Genomic DNA, 14,936 nt, shown 5'->3' on the forward strand with positions numbered 1-14,936 from the left:
TATGGACTGCTTTGTAGATCATCGCTCAGTTCTTTCTTGAAAGAGCAGAATGTAAAGTTAATCAGAGCTCAATCAGTAAGGAATTCACTTTGTGAATAGAAAGTTTGGAAGATTCTTCAATAATTATTATAAACCAGAATATAGGTGAAAAATTTTTCAATAACTTATACTCCTGCTATTCCCAATTCTTGTCACATATATGATGTAAGAAGCTGTTGTAATCATGAAAATGGTAAGTTTGTTTTGTTATGGGAAGGTCACTTATTAAATTAGCAATTTCCCATTGATCATGACATTAACTTTGAGATCAAGTCGCATGGCATTCATGTTGGATAATGTGATACTGATGCAAGTATCTGTTGTGTGACAATAATTCATTGTCTATTAATTCTCAGAGAACGAGTGACAGAACAGCATTCGGGCATCTCAAGCGTGCACGCGACAACTGGATGTATCTTAGTGTTGCAGACTGAATGCCAAAAACACAAAAGTTAATCAAACTAGATGAAAGGTTAAAAGCCATGATCTGTCATACCAAATGGGAGGGGTAGGCACCAAAGTGTTCAAACCTGTGCAGTATAAATGAAAGATGAGACATGAAGGTAGGTAATACTTCACATACCAAGCCTGCACAGAATATACCCAGTAACTGAGGCACACTTTCAAAGTGTCGGCTGCATAGGACTGACAGGTCTGGTGCCATTACACAGCCGGAGCTGATGCTGCTGCCACTCGCCTCAGACAGCGTGTACTGGGTGGGTGCTTCTGCCACTGTGCTGGAGTGTAGAAAAGTCAATCATTGCACTTTATCAAAAATAACAGTTCTGTGTCTTGATACTGTTTCACTAATGCCCGTGGGTGTCAGATGAGAATCCACTCACCACACCTGGTGTGATGGTTGGACAGCCTCCTGAACCCAGCCAGCCCTCTGAGCCCAAGTGATCAATTTTTTTACGGTGTGAGTAGCATGGCTATATACTTCAGCAACTCTGCAATGGAGCAGTAGTATTGCATGTGCAAAGGAGCAGTAATGTAACAGGAGCCCATTAAGATTTTGTAGCCATTAAAGAGTGTTGGCAAGCTGAGCCGGTACAGGGAAAAGCCTCACTGAATATCATTAGCTGCAACAGGATTTATAGGCATGGTAATTTGGTGCCTCTTTGTTTTGGATAAATTCACTGACAGTGTATCAGTATTTATTCATGATTTGAAAGCTGCCCTTAACTAACCATATACAATCATATCTCATCAGGCCGGTTTGCAAATTTAAGGTGGAATGGTAACTCAAAGATACACATAATGTACCTTGAGAGATAGATTAAGGAACAGGCATCTGAACAGATTATTAAAAGGCTTTACCAACTGTATTGCAAACGGTTGAGTTGGACACTTTCTAGAGAACAGCTGAATGGTTTGTCACTGAAATGAAATCAATCAGTAGATGCATTTTCAGACATAATTACGAAGGTCAATACACAATCCTAAGCATTAAGGTAAAACGCCAAAACTGATAAGATTTATTCTGGTGGAGGCTAGACCCTGGATGTATTTTTTACGAGCATTTCCAGGCAATATGTTGCAACTACATGATATAGGTTGTGTGGAGTAAGAGACAATGATGTGGTGTCATTGAGATCAACATGGCTCAGTTTCATTGTTGGTGTATGAAATTTTCAGGACCAGATGTAATTACTGCCACTCATTGCTGATGGGTACTGTGTTGCCCCATATCCAGAAAATGCAGATCAAGGACAACAGTCCAGATGCAAACGACCACTGCTAGTGTGACATTGTCACAAGTTTCAAGTATAATGCAGGTGATACCAAATACACTGCAGATGTGTCCACTGAAGTTCAGTTTGCACAGTATTTTACCAACAGATACAGAATTGATAGTCTTGGTGACCTATCAAGTGAGATGATGAGTGCTGTGGAGCTGTTGGAATCCACTAAAGAGATGAATACATTGTATATTTTCTGCGTGGTAATATAGCAAGCGTAAGATAATAGATCGAGCTTGTATAGTCGCGAGGTGTGTGGATAACTTCAGTTCAGATGAGGTCTGTCTGCCAGGGAATTAAACTTGGACATCCTGCGGGATGATGATTAGGTATGTCAAGAGGAGACAGTCCCACGCAGACTGTCAATCCATCAACATCACATGAAGAGGTGATTCACTTTGTGCAGACAGACAGAACAGTGGTCAAAACTTTACTGTGATGACTTAGACCTTTTTAAATTGTGGTGGACCATTACCAGCAACAACAGCTATGCAATGTATGATACCAGTGGGTAGTGATGGACAAATTCATGGGAAACCATACAGAATCCTGAAAGATCTACAGCCAATAATGTAAGAATTGCTCGAGCAATAGGTTGCTTATGGGATTATTGAATGTAATGATAATCTGCATGGTGCATCTGTTTTAATTGTTTCCCAAAAAAGTCATCAATTGGAACAAGGAAGTATAGCTTTTGATTATACAGGAGACCCTGGCCATCATCTATGGTTTAATGTACTTAAATTGTTACTGGCATGGAAGAAATTATTAAGATGTGACAGACCATGCTGCATTGAAGTGGTTTCTAGGATTAAAACACTCTTCAATTAGATAACCACCAGTAAGCAGAAAGGCTGGAGTACTGTGAGCAATGAATAAGAGCACTACAGAGTGAAAGAAGGAACTTTTGCTAACACTGACAGCCAAATTTAGGGAGCAACCACAGTCTGTGACACACAGAGGCTTGTTGCGCAGAATGACTGTGGACCATGCGTGGTGGTACCTGCAGCTTTCTAGGAAAGCACTAATGCAAGCATATGACAATTTTTCGGTAGATCATGGAGGTTGGCCAAGGACCAGAAGCAGGAGCCGGATTTTAGAAATGGTATGATGTCCTCCTCCTTGCCGTGTCCGGCGACAGTGACTCCGTCAGTCTTCTCGGTCCTTGTTGTGGTAGGCTCGGATGTGGCTCGCGAATCCGAATTTCGCTTTGAATATCATGTTGCATGGAGCACAGTGAAGTTGACCAGCAGAGTTGTAAGTATACGTGTAGACAGGCTTGAGCTGAGATTTTCGGAGCTCTCTTTTAGCATCCAGGTCCATTACACGCTTTTGCTCGAATTGTTCGATTCTCTTATGTACAGTTGATCGCCACTCCGATCAGCGCAATGCTAGCTCCTCCCAACGGTTGCTTGGGATGCCACAGGCTGCAAGGTGGCGTTTAATGGTGTCTTTATATCGCAGGTGTTGACCACCTTTCCTCCTCTTCCCGCACGAGAGCTGCGAGTAGAACACCACTTTAGGTAGCCTACTGTCATCCATGCGTACTATGTGACCACTCCATCTCAGTTGATGTTTCATTATTAAAGCTTCAATACCAGCCAGTTTCACGCGGCGCAAAATCTCCGTGTTTGGGACACGGTCTTCCCATTTGATGCGCAGAATTGATCTCAGACATCGAAGATGAAATTTATCTAGCTTCTTAATGTCAGCTTTGTAACAGCACCAGGTTTCCGAGGCATAGAGTAAGGTGGATAATACTAATGCTTTGTAGACTGCAATTTTTGTTTGTAGTTTGAGATCATGTGATTTCCATACTCGGTCATTAAGCTTACCGAAGGCTGAGGCTGCGCTGGCTATACGCGCTGTGATTTCCAATGTCAGGCTGTTGTCACTTCTAATTTGGCTTCCCAGGTATTTGGACTTTGACACATTTTGCAAGGGTTTGTTATTTATCTCAATACTAGAGTCATCTGCATTAAGACCTCTAAGTGGTTGTTTAAGAACTTGCGTCTTAGTGATGCTAATGGCTAAGCCAAATCTTCTGCAGGAGGCATTTAGCAGGTTTATGTAAGTCTGAAGAGTTTCGCAAGAATTAGCCATCATGCATACATCATCCGCGTAGAGAATCTCTAAGATGGATAGTTTGGTTACGCGACTTTTTGTTCTGAGGCGAGAGATGTTGAAGACACTTTTGTCTGTCCTTGTGTCGAGACTAATTTGATTACTACAGGCTTTGGTCGCGTCTCTCATAACAACTGCGAAGTAAAGTGAGAAGAGTGTGGGAGCCAGAACACAGCCTTGTTTTACACAACATGTCACGGGAAACTGTTCTGAGAGCTTGTCCTCATGGCGGATTTTTGCCATCATGTTTTCATGAAACTGCCAAATCAAACTGACAATTTTGTCAGGGCACCCAGTTTTCTTTAGTATGATCCAGAGAGCTTCCCGTGGGACACGATCAAAAGCTTTTTCCAGGTCTACAAAGCACATGAACAAAGGCCGATGTTGCTCTAAACTTTTCTCTTGCATTTGTTTGACAACAAATATGGCATCCACTGTGCCTCTGTTTGGGCGAAAGCCACACTGGGTCTCTGGTAGCAGTTTTTCTGCAAAGTGTGTTAACCAGGTGTTAACTATATGGGCAAGGACTTTTCCCGCTGCTGACAGAAGAGAAATGCCCCTGTGGGAGCTGCAGCCTGATATGTCACCCTTGCCTTTATAGATCTTGGAAATACAAGCATCTTTCCAGTCTTGTGGAATCATTTCATACTCCCAAATCCTTAAGATCAGAGCAAACAATGGTTTCTTGATGTTTGGCCCCCCATATTTATATAGCTCTGATGGCAAGTTATCTAATCCTGCTGTTTTGTCATTTTTCAGCTTAGCCAGTGCTGAAATGAATTCATTGTAGGAAGGGGCATCCGCAAGTTGTTCCTCAACTGGCAGGTCTTCAAGTGCTTCTATGTATGGAATATCGGTTGTCTGATGGTCAGGATTAAGAACGTCATTAAAATGTTCCGCCCACCGAGACAGGATGTCACTCTGTTGCGTCAGCCGACAACTTTTATCTTTGTTATAGACTGGTGCTATCTTCCCAACTCTTGGACCAAAGATAGTTTTCAGGGACTCAAAGAATCTGCCCGTTTGGTGTGTGTCGGCATATAGCTGTATTTCATTTGCTTTATTTGCCCACCAACTGTCTTTGAGAGCACGTACCTTCACTTTCAGATTGTAATGTGCTGCTCTACGCTTGTTATCATCAGGGGTGCGAAGAGAGGTTCTGAAATCATTAATTAGCTTTCTGATCTCTGGATCTGAGTCGTCAAACCAGTCCTGGTGCTTCTTCTGAGGCTTTCCCAAGACTTCTGAAGCACAGCCACGCAGTCTGCTAGCGTATGCACTCCACTGTTCATCTACAGGGGCAGATTCAGATATCAAAAGGCCATCGACACCAAATTTTTCATCCAGTTTTGCTCTCATAGTCTGATCATTGGCCAAGATTTTGCAGGACAATTTTGTTGGTATTTTGTGTGAAGCTCGGCGTGGTGCCTTCAAAGTTATCTTTAATTTGGACCTCACGAGTCGATGGTCTGTCCATCCCTGAGCGCCTCTCATTGCACGTGTGACCAGTACGTCACCAAGATCTTTTTTCCATACTATCACATAATCCAGAAGGTGCCAGTGTTTAGATCGCGGATGCATCCATATCGTTTTATATTTTTCAGGCAGACGAAAATATGTATTTGTCAGACAGAGTTCAAACTCGGCACATAGAGTTAGAAGATCCAAACCATTCGAGTTGCATTTTCCAATCCCATGGCGACCGAGGACTCCATTCCAAGCACTGAAATCATTCCCAACACGAGCATTAAAATCACCAAGTAACAGAAGTTTATCTGCAGAAGGAATATCCCTAAGGACATGTCGGAGGTCTTGGTAGAACTTGTTCTTCTCTTCATCCGGAGATGGCAATGTAGGTGCGTATACATTGATCAGGTGAAGATATTTCTTGGATGCCAGGTGAAGTCTGAGTGTTATTATTCTGTCACTGATACCTTTTGGGAGTTCTGTTAGTGAGCATGCCAATTTATCGCGTATGGCAAAGCCTACCCCACTTTCCGCCCTTTCAGTGGATGATTTTCCACTCCAGTAGTAGGTATAACCTCCGAGCGGTTCACATAACTGTCCAGAGTCACTAAGATGTGTTTCACTTATGGCGGTAATGTCGATGTTATATCTAGCCAATTCCCTTGCGATAAGTCCTGTCTTTCTCTCTGGGCACTGATTATGGTCATTATCCTGTAAAGTACGGACGTTCCAGACTCCAATCATTAGATATTTAAGGTAACTGTTTATTTTATTATTCTTTTGACCGCATATGTTAGTGAACAAGTGACCGCAGTTTGCCACTTGTGCTGGGTTGAGACGGGCTATGTTTAGGCCACCTTTTCTAGGCCCCTCCCTGGATTAGGGAAAGCAGAGCGATCCTAAATAGGGCTGCTTTGTCGTCTGACGAGCTGCCGAACCAGTCCTCCCGTCTCTCACGAGTACCAGAACGACCATCACCGTCTGACCGCCTAACGTGCAGAGCACCAACTAAGGTTCAGGTACACCAAACCCTTGCCTCCAAATCAGTACTCCATCGCCGCAGGACTTTCAATGCTCATAGTCCATTGAAACTTTGCCGGAGTAATCTGCGCGTGAAGCTATTTAAAGTGGACAAGCAGTTGCTCAGATGCAGATCCACTCTCTCGTCCTCTGCCTCTGAATGGCAGTGGATCGTAGGGCCGATACAACTGGCAAGAGGCAGGGGATGCAGTGAATGGCCATATGCCACTGGAAGTATCCTGACATATGCCCTTAAGGCACATCACAGGTGCCTTGCTTCGTCAGTACAGAAGCCGTGAGTGTTTACCTATCGATATTACCCGCCTCCTACACCGATGAAGAGACTGACAGAAGGGAAGAAGGAAAGGGAAGGGACTGGAAGGGAAAGGGAGGAAAGGACGGTAGGTCGTTGTGAGGCACACTTCGTCAGGCTCCTCTGCTGAGACCTGACTGGCTAGGTTGAACCTGCCAGTAGCCACGCTACCACCGGTGTAGCTCTCGGCATCACAGGAACACGCAAACTCTCCCACCCGCACGGACAGTGCTACGATAAGGTGGTGATGGTATACTGTGTGCACAACATGCCGATTTCAACCTATTATACAGACATCAACTGCAAAGTTTGTCAGAAGCATCCAAACAATTTGAAATAGTGTGGATGGCTGTTGCCTGATAATTTATGGAATACCAGGTGCTACTGAAATTTCATGTTGCTGACAATAATAACAGATGAAGCTATCAATTTTATGTCCGATTTGATGAAAAAGTTATCAAATTTGCTAAGCATTCACAACCTTAGGACTAGACCTACCCTTCAAATGGAAGAAGGCAGCATTTTCATCTTACAATTGCCAAATTTTACATTTTTTGGTGAACACCAACCAAATGACAGAGGTGTGACTCCCATATGCTGTATCAGCTTAGAACTGTAAAAGAACACAGCAATAATGTGCTTTCACCCTGTCATATAGTGTAGTATATGGCAGGAAGATGCCTTCACCATTTGAGGTAGTAAAGCCTTTATTTGGGAGAAATGGGGACTCAGCACAATATTTTTAGAAACTTCTTCACTATCTGTAACAGAGGGTGAAGAAAAGCGATGCTCAAGCATCAGGACCACACAGGACAGTGCGTCAGCAACCTGCCTCAGTTGGACAATGGGTTCTGCAGACGATGATGGGTTATGTCATCTCTATGGATCCATTTTCTATGAAGAAATACCTCTGCTGCTATGCATTGAGTCATGTTATAGGACATTGCATATTGGCCAGCAGTATGGCTATCTTAGTAATGGATATATGCGCACTTTTGGAAAGGGGGAAAAATTGACACACATTTCTTTCTGCCAGATGGTTTGATCCACATCCTAAATACTCGGGAATATAGTTCTATTGGTTCTATCCTTCAATAAGTGAAGAGTAGTAGAATCGCTACAGTATCAGCTGCCTAAATCAGGAGTATTACTTGCCAGAAAAATGGGACACCACACTTGCTAGTAATCATTAGAAGTTGAGACTGTTGCTTCTTATATTTAAAAGAAGTCTCAGAATTATCAAACTCTTAAGTATGGGCTGTTACTGGCTCTAAAATTACATGGTAAAGAAAACAATAGATTTGATGTGTACAATATTTGCTTCCATACTTAAGGACTGTTTACAGTCTTCAGTGTCTCCCAATTCCCTCAAAGTTTGCAAAGTACTTCCAATATTTAAATTAGGAGACAGTCCTGATAATAAGACAGTCCTGATCAGAAGACAGCCCTGATCAGAAGACAGCCCTGATCAGAAGACAGCCCTGATCAGAAGACAGCCGTGATCAGAAGACAGACATGATCAGAAGACAGCCATGATGAGAAGACAGCTGTGATTAGAAACAACCCCCTGTTTTCAAGGGCATTCTTGAGAAAAAATAAAGTTTTTTCAGAGGCGGAACGAAGTTCACCGGGTATAGCAGGCCTTAAGAATAATATGTTATTTTGTTTTGCCATCTAAATTATCTCTGGTCTATAAGAATAATGCATATGTGTAACACAGTGTATACATGTAACACAATAGCCATTGTTGGTGGTAGCTCGTGACACAAACAATAATAATAACTGAAAACTGTGTAGGGAGTGAGAAAAGGCTAAGGGGGAAGGGCGTTTCTATGGTAGATCACTTGGATTTAACAATTGCAGCCAATACACAGTTCTTCCATGAGCATACAAACATAGCAGCAACTTTGTGTAGAAACGTGTTCGCCAGCATTATGAATTAGGCCAAGCCCACACACATCGATTTTTATTGTAAGTAAAAATATTGTACAGTTAAATTCTTGTAGAGGAACAAAGGAGAGCAGAGGAATTTCTTTGTCCTACTAAAAGAATTTGATTGTATGATATATTTCCATATGATAAAAATCGATGCATGTGCACTAGGCCTAAATGTCGGTTTGGCAAATGATGCGTGCTACCTAGGTGAACTTCTCAGTCTAGTTATGTTGATTTAAAGAGGGAAATTTGAGTCATGCATTTTGGTACATTTTCTTCAATTGACTATCTATTGAATATCATTGGTACACATTTGGAGAGGATAACTGATCAAGTGATAATTGATCAGTTATCGACCGGGGTTGAAATTATTTAATTACTAAAATTGCTATTAAAAATGGGGGTTGGTGATAGAGGGGTGAAAATTTAGGGTTTTGTGTATTTTGTAATGCCACACCATAAAAAAAATAAAAATAAAAAGTTCTGTCCAAAAAACAAGAAAAAATTTTTTGGGGTGGACCATTCTTATCACTTAGGGGTATGAAAAATAGATTATGAGAGATTCTCAGATGTACCAAATATACATGTAAAATTTCATTAGGATTGATCGAGTCATTTCAGAGGAGTATGGCACTGTGACACAAGACTTTTATATATAAGGAGGTGGATATTCTGACTAATCAAAATTACAAACTGTTATAGTATCTGTCTCAGAAGTTAACATAATACCTATTCTAAATGCATGCCATTTGTTCATTGTTAACAATTTGATAATGGAAGGACAAATAAAACAAACGAAGAAAAAAAGTTTTACATTAATTTTCTGATGGATTTCCTTTATACATTTTTCACATAGCAACCCTGTCATCTGGGGTACCACTAGTTTTTACTCATCATCATCATCATCATCATCATCATCGCACATCTGTGAAATTTATATCATCGTGGTCACATTTGGCTGTTTCTTCCTAATATGTTGCCATTTCTGATGATGTGGTTACCTTGCGATCTCAGAATACAGCTATTTTTATGCATATACGTATAGGATTATGCTTCTATTTTGACATATGTTACAATATGTCTTGCATCCAAAGATACTGCCAATGAGAGAGTGGTGAGAAGACAATGTTAATCCAGCATCAGAGACATGGTTTCATTCCCGTCATATGTCACAGTGACTGTCGACTACATGGCATCATGAAACACTTACGTATGCCTCTGTTCCTCATCTAGACTTTCATTTTCTCCTGCAGAAATGAATACTCTTGTTGAGTTCTTGTAAAATTTTACAGTCAAAACTCAATTCCGACTACAAACTGATTCAGGCAAACTGCAATTTAAACATGTTACATGTTCCTAAAAAGCTGAAGCACGCAAGATAGATTCCAATGGTTGGCCAATAAAACAATGTAATTTGCTGGCCATGCGCTACTCCCCTGCCTGTACTAATCAAATTTTCACCTAAGCTGATATCACTGTAGAAGGATTGGAAGAGGAACAGTGTTGTGCTTGATCAACTGTTAAACACTGACTTGTGCCCCAGAAGAGATTGCAATCATATGTAACAGCAGCAGCAGCAACAGCTAATACATAATTTAATATCATGATTCAGTTCAACTGTCAAACTTCCTCTCGGCTTCCATCTTCTGACATCTATTGGTACCAGCTCTACATCACGTCTTGAGACTGTAATTTATTCTTGCAAATGCATTTAATATGATCTATTTCATTTGTTCGATCATTTTTTGTCAGAATATCAGCATCATGTTCAACAGCTGATTAAAAACTGGTAACATTTTTATACAGAATTCTAATACATGAACAGCGACCGAATTTATCATTTGCAATGCACTTATCAAATCATTACAGTCTCTCAATCAAAATATTGATCCAGTTTCAGAATCCAGTAACTTTTTTGAAGGATAACATTTCTCCTTTATTTCAACATGGTATCCATACATGTACGAGAACTTCTACTCTGAACCTGATCAAATACAACAAGAGTCTGTAAATGATACAATATGGCACAGTTTCCTCCCACATTCCAGAAAATAGTCAAATTTTATGCAGAGCAACATATTTTTGTACTAGCTGTTTCATAGTTTCTCACATATCACTTACACAAGCAATGTCTGAGTTGTCACATGACTCTTTGCATAGCGTTGATAGTTTATCAAGGCACTTCGGCATATCGTGATATCTTGAACCTGTTGGAAGTCGAGTTTTATTTGGCCACCTCTGTCCTGAATTCTTCAAAATAAATTTCTGTGTGACCTCAATAGCCAAAGCTTCATTTGTAAATGTAAGACAACCACTATATATCCTGTTAAACAATGGAAAAATGTTGACCTTAGCAGCTATAGCTTTATCAGTGAATATAAGGTGACTCTTTATTTTCCAAAACATGAAATGGGGAAAAAACCCTTGCCTTATAATTGTCTGAGATATCTCACTTACTTACATACATCCAATTACTTACCTTATATGAAATGAGCAAAGCATTTTGTAACACCACAGCTCTTATGCTGTATGGATTTATTTATTTATTTATTTTTTTTTTTTTTGCTTTATTTAATGTTACATTGTTGATCTTCTGTAAATGTGATTGAATCGATAACATAAAATTGTGTACTGTTTTCTTTATATAAACTTTGATGTCATGTTTTGGTTCTATGCAAAGTAGTGTATCTGTAATTTAAAATCTTTGTCCCATTTGGAGGGAACAAAACTTACTGTATATAATTGTAATTTTGTGTGAATAATTTGTTTGTAGAAGTGTCAATATGTGAAAATGTTCTGTTTTATTTAATGTATTTGTTTGCTGTTATGTAAACTGCTGACCTTCACTTAGGTTTCTTAGTTATTCTGTATGTAAAAGGTGTAGTGGTTCCCCTCGGGAACAGAACTGTTTAGCGCGCACAAATTGTGGTTGGCCTAGGTGGAAAAGGTGGAACTGATAGTCAGTCGGAGACGAGCCAGCAGTCGGGGACGAGCCACGAGTCGGGGACGAGCCACGAGTCGGGGACGAGCTACCGGTTGGGGACGAGCCACGAGTCGGAGATGAGCTACGAGTCCGTGCACTGCTATTATAAAGGTGCATATTGTGCTGATTCAGAGAGAGGCTTTTCCTGCTTCTTTCCAAGGCCTCGGATGGATGGATAAATAGCTGGAACTATTCTGGAATTTGTATCTGTCGTCGCCGCCAAGAAATGACAGAGTCCAGCAATTCTGTCCACGACTCCACCTACCAACATGCAGTTGCCACCACGTTGCGCAATCATTGCAACGTAATACTATAATAATGTACAGTGAAGGATCAGCTTAATGGATGTGCTAATGTGCTGAAATATAAGGTAATTTGTATCTAAATTTATGTACCTACCTTGATTTTCTCCTCATCATAACACCTCTCAGGTTCCTTTCCATTTGAACTAAAGTAATTACCGAGTGTCACTACTGAAAGAACATTTATGACCAGAGTTTTGCTAATTAATGCCTCTTGAACTTAGTAAAAAGAAAGTTAAAGTTAATGTGGCAATAGAGTGAGTTAAAGTAAATATTATATTTCAAAATAATTTTCCTATTAAAACTGCTATTTAAAGTGCTGTTGCTAACTTCAATATTAAAAGTTCTTAAGACTGAGGCTTATAAGGCAAATGATAACATTATTGTCGGTAGTAAATTCTAAAAGGTGAGTCAGTTTCTTGCAATTTGATCAGTATTGTGTTTCGCTGTGGTAAAAGTGAGAAAGCTGCAGTTGTGAAACATTAAATATTCATGTTTGCTAAGTGTTTGTGTTTCTTGTGTATTAGAAGTGCTTGTTAATAGTAATGTTATAAAGACCATTCACTTTATGTAAGCCTGAAAGTAATAGGGTGTATCGGTATCTCTTATAATTTAGCAAATAGTTTGTGCTGCTCCAGTTGTTAGCTTCAATCGTAAAACATATGTGTGTCAGAGTTCATTGCACTCGCGTGTGGCTAAGTCTAGGTTGAGTTTGTCCATTATAATTACTTATACCTACTTTTATAAACGAGAACTTTATTCTTTCTCTTGCCTAATTAGGCTGGCGACCGTTTCCCTTATTTTATAAACAGTATAGCTAGGCAAAATTTTGTTTGTTACTATACAAATATTTACGTAATTCTGACTTTCATTTCCGATAAGCCACCTCCGTTAGCAACAACACGGTCAAACTCACAAAATTCCTCTCAGAGGGTAACACTGCTCTGCTGCTTTGTGCCATAGTTGCTTTTACAAAATTGTTTTATGTTACAACCTGCTTCTGGCATTGAGGTTATGGTTTACCAGTAGCAGGTAGGAGTGTTATACGTGGCGACCGTGACAGGACGTTGTTCAGTTTGCACCTACAGACGGAAAAAATTAAAAGTAGTTAGCATTTTACAATATGGCACAGTTTCCTCCCACGTTCCAGAAAATAGTCAAATTTTATGCAGAGCAACATATTTTTGTAGTAGCTGTTTCATAGTTTCTCGCATATCACTTACACAAGCAATGTCTGAGTTGTCACATGACTCTTTGCATAGCGTTGATAGTTTATCAAGGCACTTCGGCATATCGTGATATCTTGAACCTGTTGGAAGTCGAGTTTTATTTGGCCACCTCTGTCCTGAATTCTTCAAAATAAATTTCTGTGTGACCTCAATAGCCAAAGCTTCATTTGTAAATGTAAGACAACCACTATATATCCTGTTAAACAATGGAAAAATGTTGACCTTAGCAGCTATAGCTTTATCAGTGAATATAAGGTGACTCTTTATTTTCCAAAACATGAAATGGGGAAAAAACCCTTGCCTTATAATTGTCTGAGATATCTCACTTACTTACATACATCCAATTACTTACCTTATATGAAATGAGCAAAGCATTTTGTAACACCACAGCTCTTATGCTGTATGGATTTATTTATTTATTTATTTTTTTTTTTTTTGCTTTATTTAATGTTACATTGTTGATCTTCTGTAAATGTGATTGAATCGATAACATAAAATTGTGTACTGTTTTCTTTATATAAACTTTGATGTCATGTTTTGGTTCTATGCAAAGTAGTGTATCTGTAATTTAAAATCTTTGTCCCATTTGGAGGGAACAAAACTTACTGTATATAATTGTAATTTTGTGTGAATAATTTGTTTGTAGAAGTGTCAATATGTGAAAATGTTCTGTTTTATTTAATGTATTTGTTTGCTGTTATGTAAACTGCTGACCTTCACTTAGGTTTCTTAGTTATTCTGTATGTAAAAGGTGTAGTGGTTCCCCTCGGGAACAGAACTGTTTAGCGCGCACAAATTGTGGTTGGCCTAGGTGGAAAAGGTGGAACTGATAGTCAGTCGGAGACGAGCCAGCAGTCGGGGACGAGCCACGAGTCGGGGACGAGCCACGAGTCGGGGACGAGCTACCGGTCGGGGACGAGCCACGAGTCGGAGACGAGCTACGAGTCCGTGCACTGCTATTATAAAGGTGCATATTGTGCTGATTCAGAGAGAGGCTTTTCCTGCTTCTTTCCAAGGCCTCGGATGGATGGATAAATAGCTGGAACTATTCTGGAATTTGTATCTGTCGTCGCCGCCAAGAAATGACAGAGTCCAGCAATTCTGTCCACGAATCCACCTACCAACATGCAGTTGCCACCACGTTGCGCAATCATTGCAACGTAATACTATAATAATGTACAGTGAAGGATCAGCGTAATGGATGTGCTAATGTGCTGAAATATAAGGTAATTTGTATCTGAATTTATGTACCTACCTTGATATTCTCCTCATCATAACACCTCTCAGCTTCCTTTCCGTTTGAACTAAAGTAATTACCAAGTGTCACTACTGAAAGAACATTTATGACCAGAGTTTTGCTAATTAATGCCTCTTGAACTTAGTAAAAAGAAAGTTAAAGTTAATGTGGCAATAGAGTGAGTTAAAGTAAATATTATTTTTCAAAATAATTTTCCTATTAAAACTGCTATTTAAAGTGCTGTTGCTAACTTCAATATTAAAAGTTCTTAAGACTGAGGCTTATAAGGCAAATGATCACATTATTGTCGGTAGTAAATTCTAAAAGGTGAGTCAGTTTCTTGCAATTTGATCAGTATTGTGTTTCGCTGTGGTAAAAGTGAGAAAGCTGCAGTTGTGAAACATTAAATATTCATGTTTGCTAAGTGTTTGTGTTTCTTGTGTATTAGAAGTGCTTGTTAATAGTAATGTTATAAAGACCATTCACTTTATGTAAGCCTGAAAGTAATAGGGTGTATCGGTATCTCTTATAATTTAGCAAATAGT

General features: G+C 39.8%; 1 protein-coding gene across 1 annotated transcript; it reads right to left on the bottom strand.

Moving 5' to 3' along the window:
• Positions 1-622: 622 nt before the first annotated feature.
• LOC126440162 (uncharacterized) lies at positions 623-5,264 on the bottom strand (the record flags this gene model as incomplete). The annotated part of the gene is made up of 2 exons (XM_050090605.1): positions 4,450-5,264; positions 623-776 (listed from the first exon to the last, which is right to left on the bottom strand). Coding segments are annotated over exons 1-2 (969 nt in total), but the record flags the coding sequence as incomplete, so codon positions are not given.
• Between the last annotated feature and the right edge of the window lie 9,672 nt (positions 5,265-14,936).

Source organism: Schistocerca serialis, unplaced genomic scaffold (assembly GCF_023864345.2).
Source record: "Schistocerca serialis cubense isolate TAMUIC-IGC-003099 unplaced genomic scaffold, iqSchSeri2.2 HiC_scaffold_1353, whole genome shotgun sequence".
Lineage (NCBI taxonomy): Eukaryota > Metazoa > Arthropoda > Insecta > Orthoptera > Acrididae > Schistocerca > Schistocerca serialis.